The sequence below is a fragment of the Citrus sinensis genome, chromosome 3, assembly GCF_022201045.2.
Source record: "Citrus sinensis cultivar Valencia sweet orange chromosome 3, DVS_A1.0, whole genome shotgun sequence".
Lineage (NCBI taxonomy): Eukaryota > Viridiplantae > Streptophyta > Magnoliopsida > Sapindales > Rutaceae > Citrus > Citrus sinensis.
Window position 1 is genome coordinate 32,197,758 of NC_068558.1, and position 27,602 is coordinate 32,225,359.

The window sequence follows — 27,602 nt, forward strand, 5'->3', positions numbered from 1 at the left end:
TAAAAAAGTTGAAAAATAAAAAAAAAAGAAATAAATCGAACAAAACCCGAAACCAAAATCCTTAAATCTCTCATTTCCCTCACTCACCGTCACCGTGCCTTCAGCCTCTCACTGTTCTTGCCGCCTACAGCTAACAGCGTTCAGCTGCGAGCGTCTAGCAGCCACCAATCAACAACCTTATTATATTTCACAACTTCCATCAGCATATTCTCCATTAATTGTAGCTTGATCATGCAATTCTACAGTGTGAACGTATCAGTGCAGTCCCCCAAAGAGTCACTGATACTATGCAACCAAGGAAAAAAAATTATACCCAAAAACAGTATATATCAATTGGATTCAAAACCAGTAGTGAAATATAATAAGATCCCAAAAGAATTGAAACCCCCTACATAGACATATTTTATCAAATCCCATAGATATAATAAATAGAAAAACAAAAAAAATCTACATTTTAAATAAGCCATTTCTGGTAATATTAAAACATAAATACCAAAAACATCTGACACCAATAATAAAAAAATCAAGAAAATTGAATACTAATATTACCGAACCCATCTACCTATAAAAATAAAAATTTTCCTCAACATACTAAATTTAATTACTTGAGCAGGTGAAAAGGGGTCCAAAATCATCAAGTACATTGTTCAATAGAGTTGTAAGGCTGGTCGTTGATGTGAATAGCATGACAGCTGATCGGTGATGTCAGACAATTAGTCGGCAATGGGCAAGCGTGATAAAGAGTTTCGTCGTGGATGAGTCAGAGGGAGTGGATAAGAATTTATAGTGTGTTTATTTATTGGAATTACTGGAGTGGAAGCGGAGAATATAAAATTCTCTTATTTCAGTGTTTATATGTTTATTTAGGTAGTGTTTATTTTTTGGAGTGGGAGTGTGGAGTGTGGATTCTTCCCACTCTAGTGTTTACTTACCTTAAAAAAGGAGGAGTGAGAGTGGGAATCTGTGGGTCCCATTTAATTTTGGAGTGGGGAGTGGGATTCCCACTCCCATGGGGAGAGGTGGGAGTGGGAAACTGGGAATCCACTCCCCCCTCTTCCTATTTTATCCTTATAAAAATAAAATAAATAAATAAAATTTAATAAAATAAATAATATCATATTTAATAAAATAAATAATATCATCTTTATTAAAAATAATAATTATATCATCTTTATTAAAAATAATAATTATATCATATTTATTTTATTAAATTTAATAAAATAAAAATACATAAATATTATATTTAAATTAATAATATTAAACATTAATTTTAATAAATATTAATTATTTATTTATTTAATAATAATAAATATTTTATTCTAAAAAATATTAATTTTGTACTATATTATCAATAATAATATTTCATTTGTGTTGCTATTATTAATAATTTTTATTCACATAATTTAAATTAAAATTAATAAAAAATTATGATTTACATAATTAAGAATATTAGTAATTATTATTAATTTATAAATATAATAAAATATTTATTTTATTTTCTAAATATATTTTTTATTAATTTTTTAATTATAAATTATAATTCTGTACATAAGGATAAAATTGTAATTTAAAACAATTTACTCCCAATACAAGACAAAGTAAACAAATAATTAGGATTCTGATTGACAATCCATACTTTTATTTAGTCTAAGTAAACACCCTACTCTCACTCTCACTCCACACTTCTAATCCAAGGATTCCCACTCCTCAGGATTCCCACTCCAATCCAAAAAGTAAACGCAGCATTAAAAGTAAAAATATGAATCTTCTACTTTTGCAGTGAGGGGTAAGATTCTCACTCCGATGAGAGGGGGTGGGAGTAGAATCTACTTTAATCTCTTCTCTTTTTACTATTCTTTTTAAATATAATATAATTATATTTATTAAAATAAAATACTAAATACAATACAATTATATATTTATTAAAATAAAATAATGTTATGTTTAAAAAAAAATATTAATATCATATTTATTTTAAATGATATTATTTATTAAAAATAAGTGATATTAGTATTTAAATAATAATATTATAATATTTAATAAGATTACATTTATTAAAAATAATAATAACATAAATTCTAAGTTAAATTTACTTAAAATTAATATTATTATATTTATTTAATAATAATAAATTGTTCATTCTAAAAAAATATTAATTTTGTACTATATCATTATAACAATATTTCATTTTTTGTTACTCTTATCAATAATTTTTAATTTACATAATTAAATTTAAAATTAATAAAAAAATTTACAATTTATATAATTAATAATCTTAATAATTATTATTAACTTATATGATTAAAATTAATTATAAAATAAATAATTTATTTTAAAAATATATTTTTTATTCATTTTGTAATTAAAAACTACAATTCTTTAAATAAAAGTAAAATTATGAATTAAAATAATCCATTTCTAATTTAAGGTAAAGTAAACATATAAATGATATTTTAATTCTTATTTTACACTCTCATTCTAGAGTAAGTAAAAAACTTACTTCCACCCACACTCTATGTTTCTAATTTTAAGATTCTCACTCATTAGGATTTCTAATCTAATCTAAAATTGACGCCCTATCTTTGATCTTTTTGAATTCTTCAGTTACATTTTAATGGTTAAAATTATTTTTAATTTTCAAATCTAAAAATTCAAATCGGCACAGGAAGCTTGTCATTTCTGGCTTCCTCATGTTTTTTTTTTAATAATTATGTGGCCTGATATCGTTACTCTTAAAATGCTAATAATAATAACTTAATTTATTTAATAATATAAAATGTTAAAATACTGAATATTGTCTATCCAATAGAAAATATTATATTTAACAAAATTTCATACGTAATCCAGAACATCCCGGTGCATTTTATTACAGTACGTCGCACCAATTTACTGGACCCGCAGCAAGGAATGTAACTGAAGCTGGGACAGATCAGGAAGCATCTGGAACTTTTTCTCTGCCGTGCCGGTGTGATCGTATGTACTACATATATAGGCCTTCGCAGTTGGTTTTCAATTCTCGACGCTTTTGCTTTTCTTGACGGTTAAGAATAGAATAGAATTGGTGAAAAGATGGAGAGAGGAGGAGGAGGATGGAGAGTGTCGCGGGGAATGTTGCCGCTGCTGGCTCTTCACGCTTTCAACGAGTATCACAGGCTGCCATGGAAACCGCCTGTCACCGCCGCTCTTCTCGCCACCAACACTCTCATCTATCTCCGACCCGCCTTCCTCGATTCTCTCGTTCCTTCTATCCATGAAGTCTGGTTCAATCCGCATCTCATCCTTAAGGTATTTGTTTTCTTTCTTTTTCTTTTCTTTTATTTTAATTATCAGCATGGAATTACATGATTGGGGTTGCATTTTTTTTTTTTTGCCAGATTCTTCCATTATTGGTTCTCTTGATTTTATCATATTAAAAACAAATAATAATCTAGTTTATCGTTTTAATTAAATTAAAATGTTTTGATATGGCACATAGATTCTAATGCCTGCAAATTGCTTTTAGATTTGCAATTTGGTTCATGTGCTGAGTTTTTTTTTTTTAATAATGTCATGGTTGGTAGTTGTTTGTTAAGAAATTATATGTGATTAAATCTTAAAGATACACTGTTATAAATGCGCGTGGCAAAAGAGTTCAGTTTAACACCGATTCCAAAATCATATTTTTAGTATTTGCTCATGTTGGATGATTAATGTTTGATGTTTTCATTTGATGAACAGTACAAGGACCTCAAACGATTCTTCTTGTCGCCATTCTATCATGCGAGTGAATCTCACCTGTTCTACAATATGATGTCACTTTTATGGAAGGGGATTCAGTTGGAAACTTCAATGGGAAGTAATGAATTTGCTGCTATGGTTGTTGCACTACTTGCCATGTCCCAGGGCATCACACTGCTACTAGCCAAATCCCTTGTACTTTTCTTTGATTACGAGAGAGCATATTACTCTGAATATGCTGTTGGCTTTTCTGGTGTCCTTTTTGCCATGAAAGTTGTTCTCAATTCTCGGTCTGAAGACTATACTAACGTACATGGGCTGTTGGTACCGGCACGATATGCTGCTTGGGCAGAGTTGATTATTATTCAGATGTTTGTGCCTGGTGTCTCGTTTCTTGGTCATCTTGGTGGTATACTTGCTGGGATTCTGTATTTGAAGTTGAAAGGTGGTTATTCGGGTTCAGACCCGCTGACTACAATCATTAGAGGTGCTACTGGTGTATTGAGTTGGCCTTTGAGGTTTGCACGATACCTGTTTCGGCGGCCTAGGATTTATGGTCGAGGAACTGTTGGTGGAAGTGACACACGAAGAACTGCCCCTATCATATGGAGGTGCCCTGCATGCACGTTTGATAATTCCGGTTGGTTAAGCATATGTGAGATGTGTGGAACAAGTCGGAGTGGCAATGATTTGTCATCTGATCAGCTGTCACGTCATTCCAATATTCCCTTGGAAGAATTACGCCATCGAAGAATTGAAAGATTTGGTTGACAATCAATCTTGATTGATTCGATGACTCATTAGATAAATTGTGACTTTCCAGCCTTCTTAGAAGCTAGAACAGATACTGTTGCAGTAAGCGCTGCAATTAATATGCTGCGGAGCAAATGTTGAGAATCTGGTTTCCTGCATCCTAATGAATTTAGGATTATCAATTGACCACTACAGGGGTGCCCTTCCGAGATATCATATTGACTTCTGAGTTCTGCTGAGATGAGGGATTCTACCATGTTGGTGACTCAATCATCAATTGTCATTTATAATGTTGTTTACTGCTTGTACTTGTCAAACTCTAGTGACTGCCCAGCAGAAATGGTGACTGAATTTAGTTGGTTCTGGTTCGCAAGCTGAAGTAATGAGTCAGATAAATTACCTGCTACGGTTTACTGATTGTTTTGAACGATTTCCAAATACATCAATACGACATGTTACATGTATTAGTTTGATTTTTGGAAGTACTTCTGGTCTCTTTTGGTTTTAGCAAAAGTAAATGTATTTAGATCAAATTTTCTTGGAACCAGGTGTAATTTATTAGCGGAATCTTCACTCTGCATGACATGTCAGAACTTCTCAGACAGTGCCAATCATGCACTACTAGGCTGGAAGAAATATGCATACAAAGCCTGGAGGCTACTACTGGCTACCCCATTTGTAGCATTAATAAATTAAAGGAGAAAAATGGGCCTCTCCACGGTTTACCAGTGTAAACTCTTGCATCCCTTTGCCAAACTGGAATTTGAAAATTATTTTACAGTCGTAGCTTTCGCATTCCAGGAAATGATTCCAGCGTAAAGGAACAAGAGGGATCCATCCTGCAATGATAACAGCTGAAGAGACCAAGTGGCTGGAAATAATTTGAAGTGAAATCCAACTTCTGATGCTGACATTAATTCAGCGATTGAACAGATTGGGGCTTGGGCCAATTATTAGAATCTGCAATTTTGACATGACGACAGCTGCAGAAAGAATTTTTGGGCGATGTAGAGCAAGCAAGCAATAGGCCATGAGGGTTTGGTATCACAGTGGCAGTCAATTTAGGTGTATATTCTCTCATTGTAGAATCTAGTTGATACCCAAAATGTTGTCAAAAGATAGCTTGTAGAAATGAGATAAGTTTGGTGATTTGATTTGGGAAACCCAAAGCAAATGTCAAGGGTCAGGTTTGTTACTAGCAGTCATACATGTCTTATGTACTCTGTAATGTTTCTCTCTTAGTCAAAATGTTTCTCTGAAAAATGATAATTCTCTTGTTGCTGTCATAAGAACAACGGGGTTGAACTTGGAACTTTACCAGAATCTGTATACAAATGTTGGATTTTCCTTTTTCAATTTATATACTTTTTTACTTCTTTTAGATAATGAAACCCGTAAAAAAATTCATTGCGCTGGTTTAGTCTTATCCTGATGCAACGCACGTGTGGACCGTGCACACGTGTGAACGTAATGAGAGCCAAAAATATCAAATTGTTGCAGCGGAGAGAGAAGTATAATAATATCTTACAAGTAAGGATTCGTCATCGATGCTAGGAAGAGTAGAGCAAGTCATGTTGGCGAAAGCAGCAGCTAGTTTTGGTCTTCCTCTGGCATCACCTCCGCTTAGAAGAAACAGCAACACTGACAAACTGATGAACAAATGCGTCCTTCCACTTCTAAACCCGAACCCAGTTGGGCGACCCGGAGCCAGAGTAGTTTTGGTTAGGGCCAGTGGTGGTGATGGCGGCGGCGGTGGTTACAGTCGGACGCCATTAGAAACGGCAGGTGCCTGTGAGCTAATCGATAACGACACAGGCGAGAAAGTGATAGTTTGGGGTGGAACTGACGACGACCACGACCACGACCCTCCCATTCCTCCAAAGCACCTTCTTGATTCCTCCAATTGGAACAAGGACCCCTCTCAACCCACCACTTCAGCTCCAGGTCCTCTCTCTCTTTCTCAGTCTTGGTTCTTGTAGTATTATAGATAATGGAATAGCTCTATTGATTGATTTGACAGTGTTGATAACTTCAGATGATTTAATCTCACAATAGATAACTGGCTAATGTCGTAGTTATAGATAAGCTGTCATATCAGTTGGGACTGAAATGCTGAGATTATAGTTCGAACCCCTAGCATCACCCTTGAACAATAATGTTTTGCTAACAAAATTGGGGTACAAACTATTGCAAACTCTGTATCCCGACTTTGTAAATTTATAATTACTCTTAATCAAATGCCTCAATCTAATAAACGTTATGGATACGATTGCTGATCTTTCACACCTACTTAATTTCCCATGACAGTTTTGAGAAACAATGATTGTTCAATTCCATCCAAAAAGGGAGTGATTTCTAGCTTTTCAAGATTGAAAGCTCAGAGAGTAAAAGCTGTTGTAGATAAACGCAGTGCCATGGGGAAGAAGACGGTAAATGCCCTCAAACAAGAGGGAAGACTTTCTAAAACTACACCGTCGCTAGAAAACTTCAGAGAGCTTGGAGAACACATAGTCGATAATGATGTACCTGCAGAAAGCATTGATAAGAACATCTCAGATTATAATAGTAGGTCGAATAAACATGAAAAATCAGGCACCAAAATAGATAGAGGATGGCGTAGTGGTGGTTCCATTCATAACCTTCAATATGAGCCAACAGACTGCCCGAAGCAAAGACATAAATATTCTGCCGATGGAGACTTTTTTAGTCGAAAATCCTTTAAAGAATTAGGATGCAGTGATTATATGATTGAATCCTTGAAACGGCAGAATTTCCTTCGTCCTTCACAGATTCAGGTACGTTGGTAACATGCTCTTATGACCACCAGAAGAAGAGTGATGAGAATACAGTGCACAAGAGTTCATTTCCTTAGGATCCACCTCTAAATGTCAGTTCATAGTTACTTATATTACTGTTCCATTCCGTGGACTTTATTCTGCTACCATTCATGAACTTTAGAGTTATCTCCTAATTTGAACCATAACAACTCCGCCATCCTTCCTCTTTGAATTTCCACCAACCAAAGACAAAAAGAAAGGAATAGAAAGGTCACATTTGTTCCTATTCATCTCAAATGTACTTAACCGAGGGTTACATTTATTTTGTTTGCTGTGCTGACTTCAAACTGCATTTAAGAGTTTTTCATTTCTTTTCTTTCTTTGAGTAAATATTGAAGCCACCATCACATTCTTGCCTCAGTGCTTTTATTGCCTATTCTTGTTTTGCATTAAAGTTGGTAGTTTTATAGTGGCATTAGTTGGTTTGGGACCTCAATATGCATGGTGAATTATTTTGTAGAAATCTGATATGTAGCTATATATTGTACTATGAATTTTGTGTAGGGTCACTACAATTGTGTGCCGGAAAGTTAGTGTTTTTATTTATTTTTTCTAAATTATATAACTCTTATGTTTTGAAAAATCACATGTCAACCATTGCCAAAAAGTTATTGTTCTGTGATGTATTTGTATGCATGTCAAACTTCTTTTATGATTGCAGGCCATGGCATTTCCACCTGTTGTTGAGGGAAAGAGCTGTATTTTAGCTGATCAAAGTGGATCAGGGAAGACATTGGCATATCTTTTGCCTGTGATTCAGCGTCTTAGGCAAGAAGAGCTCCAAGGAATTAGCAAATCCACTTCAGGAAGTCCTCGGGTAGTTATCTTGGCACCAACAGCTGAGTTGGCTTCTCAGGTGAGCTATTTTTCCAATGGATCCCTGATCTATTGCACTATCTCATCTTATTTGTTTCCTTTCTTTGTTCATCGTTGCTCAGACAACAGATAAACTACTGTCAGTTCTTTGATACGCATGAACATATTAATCTGTGTTTGAAGGATTTATAATTACCTGCGTTTGTGAATTTCTAGTCATTCCACTTCTATATGCAAACAAACAACTCATGATTTTTATAATGCCATCAATCTTATGAAGGTCGAAAATGTTGCATGCTGACATAGAACTTCAGAAAAGAAGCTTGAAATTGTATGTTTGAGTGATAGTAAAGAACTTTTTAACATTTTTTTTTTCTAAATTTTAAGCTCATCTGTGTTATATTCTTCCTTTTTTTGGACTTTTAGGAAAGTTAATTAGTACATAATTTAAAATTTAATAATATAATAGTGGTATACAAGGTTTCAAGCTCTGCTACGGTAAGTGATAACAAGAAAACACAATGGGTTGTAACTGAAAAGGAAAGTATGTGTAGTGATTAGAGGAGTGGCCCTATAAAGAGCAAAATTGCTTACTAGAAGCTGTCAAGCTGTCCCAAGCCGACAAGGGGTGAAGTTTTGTCTCTTTTCCTTATACCTAAAAGGCTTTGCCTCTTTGTATTAGTTTGAGATTCCTATTGATTTGTTTAGGCCACATTTCACTTTTATTTTCTGATACTTCCTTTTTGAATTAAAAGTTTTGTCTTCTCTCTCTTTTTTCTATCTTTACCTATCTTTGCTTCCGTATTTGGGAGAACTGCATTAAAAGAAAAAGTGTTGGCTTATCTTCTAAGGTAGGCATCTGTATTACAGGGGCACAATATTATCAAGGCCTACAGAATTACTAACAATGCAGAAGGATATATGCACAGTGTACCATGAACAAAGTTTGAAATTTTAGTGTTGTAGACATCTTTTCAATGGCAGTGTTTATTATTGGTTAATCGTGGTGTAACTTTTGCAGGTTTTGAGTAATTGCCGATCGTTATCCAAATTTGGAGTTCCATTCCGGTCTATGGTTGTGACAGGAGGTTTTCGACAGAAAACTCAACTAGAAAATCTTCAAGAAGGTGTTGATGTTTTAATTGCTACACCTGGTCGTTTCATGTTCTTAATTAAAGAAGGAATCTTGCAGCTGATAAATCTTAGATGGTATGCAAGGACAGCTTCCTTGAATATTGAATCACATTTTTCTTATATTTAGCAATAAATAAGATTACAAAACTTGACTTTCCAGAAGGATGAAAAAATAAAAAAAATAAAGAGAGAAAAAGAGAGATTATAAAACTTGTAGGGCCCTCTGATTTCAATTTTGAGTAATAGACAATTTTGTGTTTTGTTCTTTCTTTCTTCTATTTTTGGCATAGTGGTCTCAATCTTAGTTTCATTTGTATGTCCTGCTGTTGCACAATGGCATGGCATATAAACTTTTTAAGATATTCTGCTGGAACTTATATCTTTTCGAACTTTTTGTTGCAGTGCCATTTTGGATGAAGTAGATATACTCTTTAATGATGAGGATTTTGAAGTAGCACTGCAATCTTTGATTAGTTCTTCACCTGTCACTGCACAATATCTATTTGTGACTGCAACTTTACCTGTAGAAATATATAACAAGCTAGTTGAAGTTTTTCCAGATTGCAAAGTAGTCATGGGACCTGGCATGCACCGTATAAGCCCAGGTCTTGAAGAGGTTAGTTTCAGTTGTTTATTCCTCACCATTTGTTTTTTCATATGTGCACATAAATATTTTAATTAAGATACGAAGAATTTTCTGTGGAAGTGACTCAGATTCACTTCTTATCTGTTCTCTGCATGTTAAAAGAAGATGATTTTCATAATAATACATAGAGATTGCAAATAAGCATCCAATTTGTTTAAATTCAGGGGTAGATTATGTACCAAAACAAAGTAATTTTCATAATTATACCAAATGTTATACATGGGGAAGACATTTTGAAGTCAATCAATATAAAAAATTAACTAGTTTGCATTTCCAGTTTCTCGTAGATTGCAGTGGAGATCAAGAATCAGATAAAACTCCAGAAACAGCTTTTCTCAACAAGAAATCTGCTCTTCTGCAGCTGATTGAGAAAAGTCCAGTTTCCAAGACGATTGTTTTCTGCAACAAGGTGTGTTTCAGCTATAAGTGCAATAATTTATTTGGATTTTTTTCGGAAATAAGGAATGTTCAGTTTTAATCGTACAGAACATAAATAATATTTCCCTGGATTGTAGTTTGTAATGATTTCATGCTTAGCAGATTGAGACATGCAGAAAAGTTGAGAATATATTGAAACGTTTTGATAGAAAAGAAACTCGTGTGCGAGTTCTACCATTTCATGCTGCTCTTGACCAAGAGACAAGGCTTGCAAATATGAAGGAGTTCACTACTTCACGTTCGAAAGAAGCACGTTTGTTTCTAGTCTGCACTGATAGGTATTTTAGTTTATGAAATTTTCTAGTCAAGTTGAACTACACTAATATCATAAAAATAGTCTAGTTAATTCTTGGTCTATGGCAGAAAGTCATGAAATAAAAACAATGCTTTATCTGAAACTCATTGCAGAGCATCTCGTGGAATTGATTTTGCGGGTGTGGATCATGTTGTACTCTTTGACTTTCCACGTGATCCTAGTGAATATGTGCGCCGTGTTGGAAGAACTGCCAGAGGTGCTGGAGGAACAGGCAAAGCATTCATATTTGTTGTCGGCAAGCAAGTTTCTCTCGCGCAAAGGATAATGGAAAGAAATCGTAAGGGCCATCCATTGCACGATGTGCCATCAGCTTTTGAGCTAATGCGTTGAAAAAATAGCACACTGGGGAGGTAATAACAAATGCTAATCGCTGCTGCCCCCATCAACAGTGTGGATGAAAAATATTAGAAATAAAGCTGATTTGAATGATGTGCGGGTAGTGTTTGACTGGATGATGAGCATGAATATTGCATGAAGGAACAACAGATCTAACAACTGATCTGTGGCTTTTTGCCAGAAGTGAGGGTGATGTTACTCCTGGAATTCTCAAGGTTGCAAGAAAGTATTTGAAGGTCGGATATTCTCATGAAGGGAGCAAAGTGACGCTGAAATGAATTTGTAACTATTTCGAGCAGACACGTGTCATAAATTATGAATGTCTATTGTTTAGATTATTAGTCAAGTTTTGCCAAGCTGATCAATGGAAATATGGTAAGTTCATGTATGTGAAGGAAATTATTTGGTTGTAAAAGACTGACTGGAGTGTCCAAATGTAATTTTTTACCACTTGTAGAGAGAAACAATTTCAGAATTTCCTCCATTATACATTTGGTATTAAAAAAAAAACGATAAAGAAAAATTTATCTTTTAGTAAATTAAAATAACAACACGTGTAAAATTACAAAGTTGGAGTAAACTCTAAACGTTACTAGAGCACATTGATTTGTTGCAGGGTAATGGTTGGGATAACATGCAAGAATATAGATACAATAAGAATATGTAGTAGGGTAAATGCTTTTTGATCTCTATAGTTTAACTTAATTAATTTGTTATCTCCTACTTTTTTTATAAAAAAAAATTAATAAATGTTGTATATCAGTTTAAGTTGAAATGTAAGGCTCAATCTACTTATCATAGGATTTTCATGTAATGCATGTTAAGTTTATGTAAATTTGAAGTTAAATAAGAAAAGTAAAAAACAGTCCTACCACTTCAACATATGCTCGACCACCAAATACTATCATTTTGGCAAACACGCAAAGCAGTAGGACGCGAACAGACCCAGTATTCCAGTGAATCTAACCTTAAAATCTACTAAAATTTAATATGGAAAATAATAAATCACATTATGATACCCACATTGCACACTGCCGAATGGCATAGCCTCCTCGGTGGACTAAATGAACATTTCACCCAAAAAAACCAGTGTAAATACTAAATAGTTACAAGCCCAGGGGCTGAAAAGTACAAAACCGGCCGGGGTCCGGATAACTGGATAAGGGGCAAGGGAATTAAGAAAAAAGAGTATTGCGGGATTTTTTAATGCTATCTGTTTGGTTCCGAAAGTGTAAGGAGGAAGGGAATGGCAGCCGGTGCGAGCTCAGTTTGGATGCTTAATCAGAGTTCATTTCTAGGATCATGTCAGCAACTTTCGAGTGTTTCAAAATTAGTGGCAAGCAGAAGGCCAAGGCCAGCACCGCCATCTCTTTTCATCGTCGAAGCCTCGACCAGACCAAGAACCAAAAGAGAGGACCGCACTGCCCGCCATTCTCGCATCAGAAAGAAGGTGCTGCTGCTCCCACTTTCTTTCATTTTTAATCTCTCTTCCCCATTATCCCACTACTCATTTATATTCTTAGTTCTATCTATCCCATTTTTGGTTTCTTGTATTAATTTATCAAAATCGAATAATGCACTTTTCTTGGGGGTCATTTATGTAGAAATCTTATTTTTTTGTACTTTGATAGATTGGTACCAGATTGATTTTGACATTATCCTAGTTCACGTTGTAAGGGCAGAGATATTCAATTATTTATTGCATATTTTGGGTCTAGAAACTTAGTGAGTGAAGTTTTTTCAAAGTCATTCTAAGTTTGGCATGAAATGTCATCGGCTATGCTTGGAATGATTTGTGTTTATGATTGTAAGTGATAAAAAGGACATGGGACAATTATAAACCGTTATCCCTTTGAAGATTAGAGAGGAAACTGCTAATTTCCCAAAATAGGTCGGCTCCTGCCTGAACCCCACCACAGGATTATGATTAGAAATTAAGTTAAAGACCTTCATAACAAAGCCAGCTGCCCCTTCTCTTATATAAGCATCAAGTCTTCTGTGGTGCTTGTCCAGTACGGGTGAATGATTGGAGATGCATAAGCATTTGGCCATTTATTGAGTCCTAGGACTGTGATATGTAGCTGTGAGCTTTTATTGATTCTATGTTGACGATGATGTTTTATTCTCCTTGATACAGTTATATGTTTCCTTTAAAATGAATGAATCTCTCTTATTTTCTCAGATTGATGGGACTCCTGAGAGGCCGAGGCTGTGTGTTTTCCGCTCCAACAAGCATCTCTATGTCCAGGTGATTGATGATACTAAGATGCACACACTTGCTTCAGCTTCGACGATGCAGAAGCCCATCTCTGACGAGCTTGACTATAGTTCTGGTCCGACGATTGTAAGTTTCATGATCTTAGATTACAGGTCACCCTAATTGAATGTAGTTGCTAGCTGACTGACTATCATATATTATCAATAAGTTTATAGCAGTTGCATATGTCTGTCAACAAAGTGAAATAGAAACTGCATGTCCCCCTATTATGAATAATTATCTGAATGTTTATGAACCACCTCTATTTTTGTTTTATATATGTATGTGTGTGTGTTGAAATCTGATTCTTTTGATATGTATCTTTGTTATCTATAATCTGTAGGCAGGTTCCCCGCTCCTTCTATGGTTCTGCATTCTATAATCTACTTGATGAGGGTTAAATGCATTTAACTGATAAAAATGCACTTTTGCTGCCTAGATCTTGACGGCTGTTATAATTTGGGATATCTCCTTTTGTGTGGTTAATTTTGATGTAATAATGTAATTTCTGACCCTATGAAGCTTTTGGCTTCAGGAAGTTTCAAAGAAGGTGGGTGAAATGATTGCAAAGTCATGTTTGGAGAAGGGGATCACAAAAGTAGCCTTTGATCGAGGTGGGTACCCATACCATGGACGGATACAAGCCCTAGCCGATGCAGCTCGGGAATATGGTCTTCAATTCTAAGAACTATGTAGTCAATTGTTCATTTTTTTCCAAAAATCCATTTCTCTGTTCTTTTCTTTGAACTTTATGGTGGAAGAAAGCATCAATGTTTGAACAAGATACAATTTCTGACCATCATATGTTTGGAAGCTCTCTTGTTCAGTTTATCTTTTTGTGAAGTCAGATTGGTTTAGTTGTTATCGTGCTCTAACCAGATTGTGCAGCATGTGGAATTCAAATCTCGTACCTTATGAACAAGTTTCCTGAAGACAGAGTCATTCACATTCTCATGGTTTTTTGGGAATTGAGATGAGAGATGTGAAGATAAAATGGTGAGCCATTCTCGCCTTTTTTTTATATAAAAAAATAATGATATCTAATGATGTGCGATCAATTATGAATGTTGTAATTACTTGTACCTCTGGGAAATTAGATAGATGCAGAAAAGAGAGTATCTTTTGAAAGGAGTTTAGCACAAAATGATACTATCAAGAGTAAGTTATTGAGACCTTCTCATAGGCAAATAGTCAAAATGTTCGCTGAACAAAATAATCCTCTTAAGATGTAGAAATTTTATTCAAGTGAAAAACACAGAATTTGGTTACCGTGTGTGAACTGGAGAGTAACATCAGCTTTGGTGCCCAAAGTTTTCGAGTGCTTCTGGGATTGAAGATTACTCACAAGGAGTGCAACTGCATGTAATCAGTTTGGCCAATGATAAATATATTCCCAGAATCCAGTTCGACCGTTTAATCCATACATACCTTCTGTTGATACCAGCCATAAGCATTGAGTCTCACATCGAACAAAGTCCCTGCCGAAGTCATATGCATCGAAGTGGTATTGTGGAACATTTTGCCAAGCCATGTCACAGTAAAATAGTGTGGTTCCGGCGGTATTGACAGAGAAATCCCAGCCAAATTCGCTTCCGTCAGCAACATTCTGCTGGCCCAGATCATTGTCTTTGGATTGGCAATGAAGGGTCACGTTTTCGCCATCGCCTAATCTATTCATGATGCTTACATGCACCTTAGAAACAACTAGGTCACACGGGTTGAATAATAGCAGAAATACGATGGCATTCCTAATACTCTTTGCCCAGGTATCCACGATGTCGCTGCTCTTGCTCATATTGTGTGCGCTAAGAGCACTAATAGTAATAATAACTTGAATGAATGTGCAGCGTAATTGAGACTTTCTGTATCATTTTCTTGCTTACACCAAAGCTTAAGGTTCAATATTCGTTTGATAATATCGTTGTGTATTGATAAATTCAATGGGTTCATTTGTCTTCTCACTCTCGTGGACGTTTGCTGAGGCTTTGCCGTCTGACTTTCCGAATTCTGTGAGCTTTTGACTTTGGTTTTGCTGGGGTACGCTACGCCAGATTAAAAGTGGGCCTTTTTAATTAGGAGATGCAGCGGTATTCAGATCCGTACCAAATTTATTTCCAATCTATTTATTAATAATGTCAAAAGTATCCAATCTATTTAATTAATTAATCTTAGAAAGTCAAGGTCAGAGAATTGAATTATATATTAGGTGGCGGCCAGACCACCCCAGATTGAACTTAACCAAACACAACTACATATACAATTGCAAATTAAAATGTTCGTCCTTCCGACATACTTCAACCCCAATTTCATTACACCTTTTTCAAAACCACTCAAATTAAAGATTATTCGTCTATATAAGAAAACCCAAATATCGAAAGACCATCTTATTCAAATTCATATTCAATATACAGTAGAAATGAGGGATGATTTAGACAAATAACCTGTTCTCGAATATTTTAAGAGAAATTATTTAGCAATTATTAAAAAAAAAAAATTCTAGTACAAACAACCACAGAAATAAAAAAAAAAATATCATGAACCATTAAGTGAGCTTGTTGTCAAAAGAATATCCTGAATTTCGATTCAGGAATTCCTTCACACAGATTACAAGCATTTCAAAGACAAGCACGTGCCAAGGGGCTTGTAGCAACCCATGCACTCTCAAGGTCGAGTCCCAACCATTGCTGAGGCTCGTTTTCCTTCCCAATAAAATGGGTAGGGATTTATTTATCCCCCTGTCATTTAGGGATTTTTTTATTGTAAATATGTATATCAACATAATTAAAAAAAAAAAAAGACAAGCACGTAAATGCATCACATTCTCTTCTTCCTCTCATATGTGCATTTCCCAATCAACCCCTAACCAGACAATAAAATCTTGCTAATATTTATTTAAAAACCTCTAATATTATTATCTAGAACCCTCCTAAATAGAGATTTTGTTTGGAATTGAGGTTGTGTAAATGTAGCTTTTTAAATTAAAACACTAAACTATTTAGTAAAAATTATCTGTTGTATCTTAAAAGTTAAATTAATTTAATTTTATAGTTGTACAATGAAAAATCTAAATAAGACCAGAAAATAACTTTTTTTACTACATATTATTAACTCTCTTTTTTTTATAATTTAACAGATATAGTTCAAAAAATTATATTTATTACATACTATTAATTTTTTCCATAATTTTTTTTCATAACAGCTGCAACTTAATACCAAACATAAGGCCAGAATATAAACCCGATGTTGAGAAACAGCATCCGCGTTTTCGTCTACCAGTAACAGTAATATACATCAACATTTTTTTTTTTAAATCCTGTAGTTATATCGTTTTAGTAGTGAGGGTTTTATATATATAATTTTTACATCGAAATTGGTAAATTAACGGTACAAATTTCTTTGAATTAAAACATAAAATACAGCTTTTAAAAAAAAACATAAAATACAGAAAATAATAAAACCTATTCCCTAGCTAATTCGTAAACCTAGAAGCCACCTGACGCATATTCGTTAGGAGGGTGAGGTTTTATTAACAAATGATAATTATTAATATATATTATTGGTTTTAGGCGTGCATGCATGGGCTGATTTGATTTATGTGAGAGATAAATTTAATATTAAATAGCTCATCTAGAATTCATATGCGATAACTTAGTGTTTCAATTGAATTCTAAGGGGGATTAGGTCTAATTTATTTAAATAACCCTAAGAAGTTTATCTGAATATCAAAATATGCCAAGTGTATTATAAATACACTACACGGTGTGTGAGAGAATGTACCATAAAAATCAGACACAGTGGGGGAGAGAAATCTGTTCGTGAAAGCTCCTAGTAATTCGACAGTGTGTTTCATAGTACCCACCCAATAAAAAATAGCAGTTTGTTAATGGATCTCCTCAATATGCTGCGCAAATCTTTCTGTCATGCATTCTATTATTAGGATATTGCGTTCTGTGTGATTGAAGAAGCTAGCTGTAAGCCTGTAACACACAAATTAGTTTTACGTGCAGCATGCATGAAGGTGATATATATAATTTTATATATACACGCACGAATTAAAGAGGCTGCTGCCGCAACATATATACAGGATATAAAAGAGATATCTTTCCTCTGGGAGCGTGCCCTATAGCTGGGGCTGTTGGTGGTTGGTGCTCTTGCGTCAGCTTCATCTACAGCATTAATAATATATTATTATTATTATTATTATTATTATTATATATGGCAACCCAGCAGCATCCACCGCCGGGGGCTTGCCCGGCCCCTATGAAGGCTACGTCAAATGGGTCCTTCCAGGGTGAAAATCCTCTCGATTACGCTCTTCCCTTGATTATTCTTCAGATATGTTTGGTTGTCGCCTTCACAAGGTTTCTTGCCTTCCTCCTCAAGCCTCTCCGTCAGCCGCGAGTCATCGCTGAGATCATCGTAAGTTTTATCTACATAATGAGCAAGACATGAAATTAATGCGCTCTTTATTGATCTTAATATTTGAAATGCATGCAAACAGGGTGGAGTACTTCTCGGCCCTTCAGCCTTGGGAAGAAGCGAGAGATTTCTTAACACGGTCTTCCCCAAGAAGAGCATGACAGTATTGGAAACCCTAGCCAACATAGGCCTCCTCTTCTTCTTGTTTCTCGTGGGTCTTGAGCTTGACATCAAATCCATTCTTCGTACGGGCAAGAAGTCCTTGGGAATAGCCCTAGCTGGCATTACCTTGCCTTTTGCGCTTGGCATTGGTACATCATTCGTTCTTCGTTCCACTGTATTAAAAGGAGCCAATCAAGCACCATTACTTGTTTTCATGGGCGTCTCTCTGTCGATCACGGCCTTTCCAGTGTTGGCTCGCATTCTAGCCGAGCTTAAGCTCCTCACTACAGACTTGGGTCGCATTGCAATGTCCGCAGCTGCCGTAAACGACGTTGCCGCCTGGGTCCTACTGGCGCTTGCAATCGCTCTCAGTAGTTCGTCATCTTCTCTGATCGCCGTGTGGGTCTTGCTTAGCGGCGCTGCATTTGTGGTGTTTGCTGTCTTTGTAATAAGACCAGTACTTTCATTGATGGCTCGGCGCTCTCCTGAAGGTGAACCGGTGAAGGAGCTATACGTATGCATAACCTTGTCGATGGTGTTAGCTGCAAGCTTTGTCACAGATACCATTGGCATCCACGCACTGTTTGGGGCTTTTGTGGTGGGGATAATAATGCCAAAGGAGGGTCCTTTTGCCGGGGTTTTGATAGAAAAGATAGAAGATTTGGTGTCGGGGCTATTCTTGCCGCTCTATTTCGCAGCGAGCGGGCTCAAGACAAATGTTGCAACCATAAGGGGAGCAACGTCTTGGGGCTTGCTATTACTTGTTATTTTGAATGCTTGTTTTGGCAAGATTGTTGGGACGGTAGTTGTGGCTTGGTCGTGCAAGGTTCCTTTAAGAGAATCCTTGGCTCTTGGATTCATTATGAACACCAAAGGTTTGGTGGAGCTTATCGTGCTCAATATTGGCAAGGACCGCAAGGTATCTATCACATCTGTTGAGATATTCAAATGCTGGGATCTTTAACATTATCGTACATAATTTTTCTAAATTTAACTAGTGTCCGCTGGCTAGAGCTAGCATGTTAATAATGTTGATATTGACGCGTGTTTTTAACAGGTGCTGAACGATCAAGCTTTCGCAATCCTAGTTTTGATGGCATTGTTCACCACCTTCATCACAACTCCTATTTTGATGGCTATTTACAAACCTGCAAGAAAGGGAGCGCCTTACAAGCACCGGACGATTCAGCGAAAAGACACAGAAACAGAGTTCAGAATCCTAGCCTGCTTCCATAGCACCCGAAATATCCCTTCACTAATCAATCTCGTAGAGTCATCTAGAGGAAGAAAGCGCGGGAAGCTCTGCTTATACGCAATGCATTTGATGGAGCTCTCAGAGCGGTCATCAGCAATTGCGATGGTTCAAAAAGCAAGGAACAACGGTCTCCCATTCTGGGACAAGAAGCGTGATGACAGAGATTACATAGTCATTGCATTTGAGGCCTATCAACAACTGAGCAGCGTGACAGTGCGCCCCATGACGGCCATCTCTGCTCTCAGTAGCATCCACGAAGACATTTGCGCAAGTGCACATCGAAAACGAGCAGCATTGATTCTTCTTCCATTCCACAAGCACCAGAGGCTAGATGGAGCAATGGAGTCGCTGGGACACACGTTCCATCTTGTGAACCGGCGTGCCCTACAACATGCCCCATGCTCTGTGGGGATATTTGTGGACCGTGGCCTTGGAGGAACCACCCAAGTGGTAGCCAGTGAAGTCTCTTACTCAGTTGTGGTGCCCTTCTTTGGTGGCCCTGATGACTGCGAGGCTCTCGCTTATGGAATGAGAATGGCAGAGCACCCAGGAATCAAGCTCACGGTTGTCAAGTTTGTAGCTCCAAAAGGAACGTCATTGACGTTTGGTAGCGATGCCCCCGGGTTGATTAGCATTGATCTTCTTAGAGGAGACAATGATCAAGTAGGCGACGATGCTATAATCTCAGACTTTAAGAGCATTGCTAGCAAGAACCAAGAATCAATCACATTGGAAGAGAGGTTAGTAGAAAGCTCGCAAGAAATAGCAGGGGTGTTGAAGTCAATGAACAAATGCAATTTGTTTTTGGTTGGAAGAATGGCACCAACTGCGCCTTTGATGGACACAAAAAGTGCCGAATATTGCTCCGAATTAGGCCCCGTTGGGTGCTTCTTAGCATCCTCCGAATTCTCCACAACGGCATCTGTTGTGGTGTTGCAACAATACAACCCGACATTAAACCTGCACCCGCTTGTGGAGGAGGAAGAGAGTGATGATGCAAATGAGGTCCCAGACACACCCATGGGAGAGAGAGCACAATGAGTAGCATGTACATCATCATTACCTCGTTCAATATTAGCTTCGCGTCTATCAATCCTTTCTGTGTTACACATGTGCATATAATTTGTTTGCTTTTCAAGTTTGTATATATTTACAAGTAGTTTTATTTTATTTTTCCAATTATTAATTATGTTTACTTACACGAAGACATAAATATTTGTGATGCATATTTACAAACAAAAAGTTCGCCGTGGAATAGATATGTTTGAGAACCTCACTGCAAAATAGTGGCACTTTAAAAAGAAATTGGAAGAAATGCATCTACTTAACGAGAAAAAAAATGGACCAATGGACCAATTGAAAGATGTTTTCAAGTAAATATAAAATGCTTTCCTTTTATTTTTCAGAAAACGGAATTGAATCCGAAACTTCTTATTTGCTCAAACCTTATCAGAGCCTTTGCCCATAGCCCATCTACTCTCCAGACCCTAAAAGCACATGCGTTTGGCGTCTGTTTCCCGCCCAGACACCTTTACTTTCACCTTCACACTCAAAGCTTGTGACGGAGTTAAGTCTCTAAACAAATGCCAAGAGCTTCATGGGTCAATAATTTGATCTGGGCATGTGAGATGCGTTGTTGTTAGCACCAATCTCGTACGTTATGCTGCAAATGGAGTGATTGAGACTGCAAGAATCGTTCTTGATAAAATGTCTGAAAGAAATTTGATTTCCTGGAATGCTATGACTTCTTGTCAGAGCACCCCAGCGAGTTATTTACCTCGAGGCGTTGAAGTTGTATGATGGAATGAGATTTGACTTCACGCTCGTTGGTTTGCTTTCGTCTTGTGTTCTCGTGGGTGCATTAAATATGTGATTTTCTTGCATGGAAGTGCTTCCCTTAGAGGGTTTGTGGATACTGTTTATGTTGCGATTGCTCTTATTGATATGCATGCAAAATGTGGCAATTTGGATGGTGCTCCTTGTGCATTTCATGGGATGAGGGAAAGCGAAAGGAATGTTTTTACTTGAAATCAAATGATTGTTGGCTATGGAGTGCATGATCGTGGTGATGGAGCTATTTCCTTTTTGAAAGCAAATGTTGATGGCAGGGTTCCGGCCAGGTTCTATAACATTAGTCGTGTGGGTGTAGCACCAAGAGGAGGGTGTTGAGTTCACACGATGGTCTCCAGGTACAATTTGAAGCCTGGAATTAAGCACTATGGGCGCCAGATACAATTTTTTCTGTTCTTTAGCCACCAGATATGGATAATAATAGTTATTTGTACGAGTATCGAGTGTGTTTTCTTCTTGCATTTAGAATTCCATGCAAAAAGAAACAAAGATCATTAGATATCAACAAACTCACAAAATTCATCCATGGCAAAAATAAGTTTAGGCTGCCACTGCCTTAAGTAGAGCTGGCAAAATTTAACATGACCCGATTACCCGACATAAATACGACATGAATAAATAGGTACGAGTCATCAAATTTAACATGATTATTAAATAGGTTGGGTCCGGGTTGATGAGATTTTTTTTCGTGTCGGGTTAGGGTTAAAGTTCTTGACCCATTTACCCGATCAATGACCCAATTATATTTTCTATTTTAAAATAGTTTGTAACTTCTTGTTATCAAAACCCAAATATTTGAGATGATTCTCTCTTTTATTTTTATTTTTTGAAAAGATGAATATAAACACAATATTTTATTTATAAAATTTTATATACATTTAGAGTTTCAATAATGTAAATGAGTAAAATATTATTAGACATGTATATTTTAGAATGTATATATAATTAAAACTTCAATAGTGTAAATGTGTAATATTTTGGTAGATATATACATTTTATAATATCATTAAATTATATATGTATTTATTTATGTACGACAATGTGTAAATATTTGATGTAAATTTTGTTTAATATATAGATATTAAGCGGGTTATTGAGTAATCCAATTATTTTTCCGTGTTAAGTTTGGGTCTCAATATTTTGACACGATTATTAAATGGGTCGGGTTTTGGTCGATTTAAATTTAACACGACACGAAACTGACACGACATGAGTACAACCCGATGACCCATTTTGCCAGCTCTAGCCATAAGTAGGATGTCCCAAACAGCTGAAGGGGTAATAGATCTTTACTGCATGTTCCTTGGTAAATAAGTTGGGCAATGGCAAGTGTTCCAGAGGGTCCAGTTTGTACAATTAACTAACTATGCTCTCGCCTTACTCTTTAATCATCACGAGGCCTTTTGTTGTTGTGGTGTTCACCATAATTTTTTTTTTGGGTGGGGGGCGGGGTGGGGGGGGTGGTTGGTGTTCACCATAATTAATTTGTCTAAATATTTGAATCACGTAATAGTAAATCAAATGATGATTGTTTTTTGTATTATGATAATTCGAAAAAAATTTACCGTAACATTCATATATGAAGATAAAATTTGAGATGTCTAATATTATTTTTTTTAAACATTTGATAATAATATCATCAATACTTAGAAATAAAAAAACAAAATAAAAAAGAATGCAATTATGTTTCTTGGTATTAAAAGTAATAATTACAATACACAGGATTGTCTTTGATCTCTAGAGAAATTGGTAGGCGTTGCCACATTCAGAAATTCTAGTATGAAAACTCTTAAAATCCCCATATCTATTTCAGGGAAGCAAAGGCTATGCTTGGAAGTTAAAATTGAGTGTGGGATTCAATTAATTTTGAGATTAATTATTTATACTATGTTTGGTAAGTTTCACTTTGGATTAGCTTAGGAGAATAAATTTGAATTTAATCTAAGATTAGCAATCCCAATTTACACATGGGTTTGGTTAGATTAATTTTAAAAACAATTATCTATTTAATTAACCATCACTTGTATATATTAATTTAATAATCAGTATATTAAAATTAATCATGAAATTGATAATATCAGTAATTTGCTACTTTTGTACATATTATTTGCTAATTTTTTGATAAAATAAAATAAATTTAAAATATGTAATAAAAATTAAATTAAATATTTAAATAGTATTTTATTTTTTATTCAATCAAATCTAATTTTATAATTGTTAATTATCATTATGACTACCTAATGACTAATTTTCTATATATTCATTTTTTTATTGATTGCCTTTTAAATTAATTTTAATAATTATTTTATTATTAAATATTCAAGAATAGTTCATATTTATATTTAAATGTCAACTTAAATGCTATTTAATTTCATTTAAATATAATTTAAATGCTATTTAATTTCATTTAAATATAATTTAAATGCTATTTAATTTCATTTAAATATAATTTAAATGCTATTTAATTTCATTTAAATATAATTTAAATGCTATTTAATTTCATTTAAATATAATTTAAATGCTATTTAATTTCATTTAAATATAATTTAAATGCTATTTAATTTCATTTAAATATAATTTAACATAGTATAATATTATATTATACCAAATATAAGACAATATTATATAATCCAGATTAATCCAATCTAATACAATCCTAATAATTAGTCCAATAACATAAGGCAAAGAGTTGTATTGAGGGCTACAATAGTATCAAACTCATAAATCAATGAAATATTTTTTGTCATTAAGTGTAAAGTGCTAGTAAATAACAAATAAAATAATATGAGAGTAGATCTTGATAAACATGGCTATACATAAAAATAAAGTCAGACATAAGTACAAATAGAAACTTACTGCTTAATTTTTTTTCCCCAAAAAAAGTCTGATAGGTAGGAGAGATGTCTACTCATACTAATTATATAATTGAGGAAGAAATAGTTTAAGGGTATGTTCACTTCTCAGTTTGAAAAATTGGAATCCGAAATTGAAACTGTTGATAGTGTTTGCTTCATAAAATAAGAGCGGGAATCGAAATTGGAAATGTGCGGGGCCCATAAATTTGGGAATCATTCTCATTGATTTCATTTCGAGGGGTTGGGAATCGGAGTATACCCATTTTACCCCTATTGAATTTTCAGAATCCCCATATTGCTTGCAATCAAGTTCTGTCATTTTTGCATTCTGGTCCATGCAGAACTTATAAAACCATCCAAAATTTTTGTATTATTTACAAATAGGCCCTTTATTATTTATTAGCAATAATAAAAATCAAAATGATGATGATGATCATGATGTTGTCGTCATTATTATTAATACCATTATTGTTATAAATATTAAACAATATTATCATTCGTATACCCTATAAATGCTCTATTATTAAAAATACTACAACACTTTGAAGGTGTATCAATCGTCCACCATAAATTGACAAAAGCTATCTGCCGACTATCAAACCGTTAGCTGTCGTTTGAAAGTTAACCGAATTATAACGAATTGACGATTTTACCCTTGAAAAGTATCACTTGTATACCCTTAAATTTTTTTATTATCACTTGTATACCCTTAAATTATCACTTGTATCATATGAAAAGACCAAATTACCCCTCTGGCATTATCCTATTTAAACGGCAAGTAACGGCTTGGTAGACGACAGATACATTTTGTCAACTTAGGGTGGACGATTGATACACCCTCAAAGTGTCGTAGTATATTACTATTTATTGTTAATATTTAATATTATTTTAATTATGACTATTTATTATTATTATTATTACTGCCATTGATGTCATTATTATTATTATTATTATTATTATTATTATTTTTATTCTTATCATTGTTATTATTATAACATATGTAGAGCTGACAAAATTTGACACGACCCGATTATCCGATACCAGCACGACATAAATAAATGGGTATGGGTAGTCGAATTTAACGCAATTATTAAATGAGATGGGTCTGGGTCGACACGATTTTTTTTCCGTGTCGGGTTAGGGTTAAAATTCTTGACCCATTTACCCGATCAATGACCCGATTATATTTTCTATTTTAAAATAATTTACAGGATCTTGTCATAAAAAAATAAAATATTAGGGATGATTTTCTTTTTTTTTATTCTTTAAAAGGATGAATATAAATTCAGTGTTTTATTTATAAAATTTTAAATACATTTAGAGATTCAATAGTGTAAATGTATAAAATATTGGTAGATATGTATAATTATAATATTGATATATAATATTATTTACATATATATAATTAAAACCTCAATAGTGTAAATGTGTAATATTTTGGTAGATATATATATTTTTTATAATATTGATAAATTATGTATGTATGTATGTATGTATGTATGTATGTATGTATGTACGTATGTACATACGTATGTATGATAGTGTGTAAATATTTTATGTTACTTTTTTTAATATATAGATATTAAGTGGATTATTAGGTAACCCGATTACTTTTCTATGTCGGGTTTGAGTCTCAATATTTTGACATGATTATTAAATGGTGTGACTGATCAAATGTTGTGACTGATACATAATTTATCAAATAGTGTAAATGTGTAATATTTTGGTACATATATATATATATATTTTATAATATTGATAAATAATGTATGTATGTATGTATGTATGTATGTATGTATGTATGTATGTATGTATGTATGTATGTATGTACATACGTATGTATGATAGTGTGTAAATATTTTATGTCACTTTTTTTAATATATAGATATTAAGCGGATTATTAGGTAACCCGATTATTTTTGTGTCGGGTTTGAGTTTCAATATTTTGACATGATTATTAAATGGTGTGACTGATCAAATGTTGTGAGGATCATGGTGCTTGGCAAAGGGAGGATGCCGGTAAAGACATTGTAAGCAGCCAATCAAAAATCAAAACCGGCTCCAAGAAGCGGTTTCGTTATGAAAAGAAAGGTTGTGAGGATCATGGGGTTTGGATCATGAGTACACTCTACATTTGCCCAAGAATCAAGCTACCAATTATGTGCTTTGTAAGCTCCGAAAGAACCAACCAACTGGCCAAGATAAGGAGTACAGTTATGCAAATAAAAGAAAGTTAAGTGATTTTCAACACAACAGCAATCAATCTGAACAAGTGACAGATACTGACGTGGAGAGGGTTTTGACCCACCAATAAAATCAGCAACAGAACTATGTACACTATCAAGAAATAAGTTGCAGCAGTACTGGCATGATGAATGAGCAGAGGTTATCTGGTGGAATGGGCTTTGCAAGCAGTGTTACTGAACATTCTGGTGTGACTGATCAAATGCATAAACATCAATGTCAGCAGATACAAATTCAATTCAGAATGTCATTACGAGCCATCTATGGAAATGATGATGAGTCATTTTGATCAGATGTTATGTAACCAACAATGTGACTCGAGAAACAACATGCTTGAGAGTAGAGAAACTAGTGGGAATTATCATTGTCATTCGGAGAGTATTGCTAATGTGTTCATGGCGGTGCCTGAGTCATTGGTACAACAAGAAGACAATGTTGTACTGCCTCATTTAATCAAGGAAGACTAGTCTTTTGTGGAAGCGTTGCTTCATGATGATGCTGAAGAACCGATAGGAGACAAAGAAAGCATTGATGAAGCTGATGGAATGGATCATTCATCTTGTGTTGCTGAACAACAATTTGAAGCATTCATTGTTGTGCTTGGTCACACTCCTCAAAACCCGAGCCTACAAGAATACCAGCAACACAGAGAGTGTCAATGTGGAGAAACCTTGGCCATTTCATCTGACCATCAATGTGGCTATGAAAGCAGCATTGATTATGAGTTGGAATCAATTCATCAACTGCTTTTGTTAGATCAAAATGATTTCCACTTGGTGCTGGACTTAGAGGATATCTGGTTGTAACTTAATTATGACAGGAATTTTTGTTTTATTAATTGTAACGGTCATTCACCAGGTAATTTGACCCTTTTGTCATTTATAAATTGTATAGTTTTATTCATTTATGTTGTTGATGTGCATTTATCATTTATATTGTTGATCTGCAAGTATCCCATCCTTGTACTTTTGTGGCATCATGCTGAATAACCACCATTCAAGGTCAAAATGATGTTGTCTATTGAAACTAGTGAATAAAAATTGGGATATTTGCTTCATTGCATGTTTTGGTCATAGTTTAATTTTCGCAACATTTTTAGGTAGGAACGCCATCTATCGACTAGGCTCAATACGAGTGACATTGATAGTAAAAATTAAAATAATTATTGAAAAAATGTAGCATTAATTTGGAATCAAGTTAATTAGATGTGGATTCATTTTGTTATCAATAGAAGGGTTATTTACCGTCAGCCACCACAAGTTTCGACTATGTGCACCGCGCACCCACATCTTTTGACCATGTGCATCCCGCCCCCATTTCCGTTAAAAAATCAGTTAATTATAACTGTTCAGACTGCTGTTAACCTAAAAGACCATCCTACCCCTGTTTTGAATTGATGTGTAAGTACTAAAATACCCCTTATAACTTCTGAAATTTACATCAAGAATAAAGATTTCTTATAAGAATATCTATTTTTATATTTTTTAAAATTAAATTGAATCATTTTTTTTTCATTATCATAACGAAATTGTAAACCAGTAAACTTCAAAATGAGTGACAAAGCAT

At 34.7% G+C, this 27,602-nt stretch overlaps 4 protein-coding genes across 5 annotated transcripts; all 4 read left to right on the forward strand.

Annotated features, from left to right (window-relative positions):
• Positions 1–2,902: 2,902 nt before the first annotated feature.
• Positions 2,903–4,955, forward strand: LOC102612362 (rhomboid-like protein 14, mitochondrial). The gene is made up of 2 exons (XM_006478471.4): positions 2,903–3,285; positions 3,718–4,955. Exons 1-2 carry the CDS (start codon positions 3,070–3,072, stop codon positions 4,486–4,488), a joined length of 987 nt encoding a protein of 328 aa, XP_006478534.3. The 5' UTR covers positions 2,903–3,069; the 3' UTR covers positions 4,489–4,955.
• A 154-nt stretch (positions 4,956–5,109) lies between these two features.
• Positions 5,110–11,468, forward strand: LOC102612063 (DEAD-box ATP-dependent RNA helicase 50). Of its 2 annotated transcripts, XM_006478470.4 has the most exons (8): positions 5,110–6,414; positions 6,778–7,265; positions 7,969–8,163; positions 9,145–9,332; positions 9,660–9,873; positions 10,181–10,312; positions 10,444–10,619; positions 10,750–11,468. In XM_006478470.4, the coding sequence occupies exons 1-8, from the start codon at positions 6,018–6,020 to the stop codon at positions 10,985–10,987; spliced, it is 2,028 nt and encodes a 675-aa protein (XP_006478533.2). In that variant the 5' UTR covers positions 5,110–6,017; the 3' UTR covers positions 10,988–11,468. The 2 variants fall into 2 exon arrangements, with proteins under 2 accessions (XP_006478533.2, XP_024953987.2); XM_025098219.2 differs by lacking the exon at positions 10,750–11,468 and having other exon boundaries at positions 10,458–10,602.
• A 708-nt stretch (positions 11,469–12,176) lies between these two features.
• Positions 12,177–14,125, forward strand: LOC102611774 (50S ribosomal protein L18, chloroplastic-like). The gene is made up of 3 exons (XM_006478469.4): positions 12,177–12,443; positions 13,176–13,337; positions 13,786–14,125. The coding sequence occupies exons 1-3, from the start codon at positions 12,240–12,242 to the stop codon at positions 13,933–13,935; spliced, it is 516 nt and encodes a 171-aa protein (XP_006478532.2). The 5' UTR covers positions 12,177–12,239; the 3' UTR covers positions 13,936–14,125.
• Positions 14,126–17,171: 3,046 nt separating this feature from the next.
• LOC102615036 (cation/H(+) antiporter 19) lies at positions 17,172–21,398 on the forward strand. The gene is made up of 3 exons (XM_006478479.2): positions 17,172–17,669; positions 17,752–18,750; positions 18,889–21,398. The coding sequence occupies exons 1-3, from the start codon at positions 17,466–17,468 to the stop codon at positions 20,125–20,127; spliced, it is 2,442 nt and encodes an 813-aa protein (XP_006478542.2). The 5' UTR covers positions 17,172–17,465; the 3' UTR covers positions 20,128–21,398.
• The last annotated feature ends 6,204 nt before the right edge of the window (positions 21,399–27,602 follow it).

Coding starts and splice junctions, on each gene's coding strand:
- LOC102615036 (XM_006478479.2), top strand. CDS start 17,466: ATGGCAACCCAGCAGCATCCACCGCCGGGGGCTTGCCCGGCCCCTATG. Junction 17,670..17,751: donor GAGTCATCGCTGAGATCATC/GTAAGTTTTATC, acceptor GCATGCAAACAG/GGTGGAGTACTTCTCGGCCC. Junction 18,751..18,888: donor ATATTGGCAAGGACCGCAAG/GTATCTATCACA, acceptor TGTTTTTAACAG/GTGCTGAACGATCAAGCTTT.
- LOC102612362 (XM_006478471.4), top strand. CDS start 3,070: ATGGAGAGAGGAGGAGGAGGATGGAGAGTGTCGCGGGGAATGTTGCCG. Junction 3,286..3,717: donor ATCCGCATCTCATCCTTAAG/GTATTTGTTTTC, acceptor TTTGATGAACAG/TACAAGGACCTCAAACGATT.
- LOC102612063 (XM_006478470.4), top strand. CDS start 6,018: ATGCTAGGAAGAGTAGAGCAAGTCATGTTGGCGAAAGCAGCAGCTAGT. Junction 7,266..7,968: donor TTCGTCCTTCACAGATTCAG/GTACGTTGGTAA, acceptor TTATGATTGCAG/GCCATGGCATTTCCACCTGT. Junction 10,620..10,749: donor TTTCTAGTCTGCACTGATAG/GTATTTTAGTTT, acceptor AACTCATTGCAG/AGCATCTCGTGGAATTGATT.
- LOC102611774 (XM_006478469.4), top strand. CDS start 12,240: ATGGCAGCCGGTGCGAGCTCAGTTTGGATGCTTAATCAGAGTTCATTT. Junction 12,444..13,175: donor ATTCTCGCATCAGAAAGAAG/GTGCTGCTGCTC, acceptor TTATTTTCTCAG/ATTGATGGGACTCCTGAGAG. Junction 13,338..13,785: donor ATAGTTCTGGTCCGACGATT/GTAAGTTTCATG, acceptor TTTTGGCTTCAG/GAAGTTTCAAAGAAGGTGGG.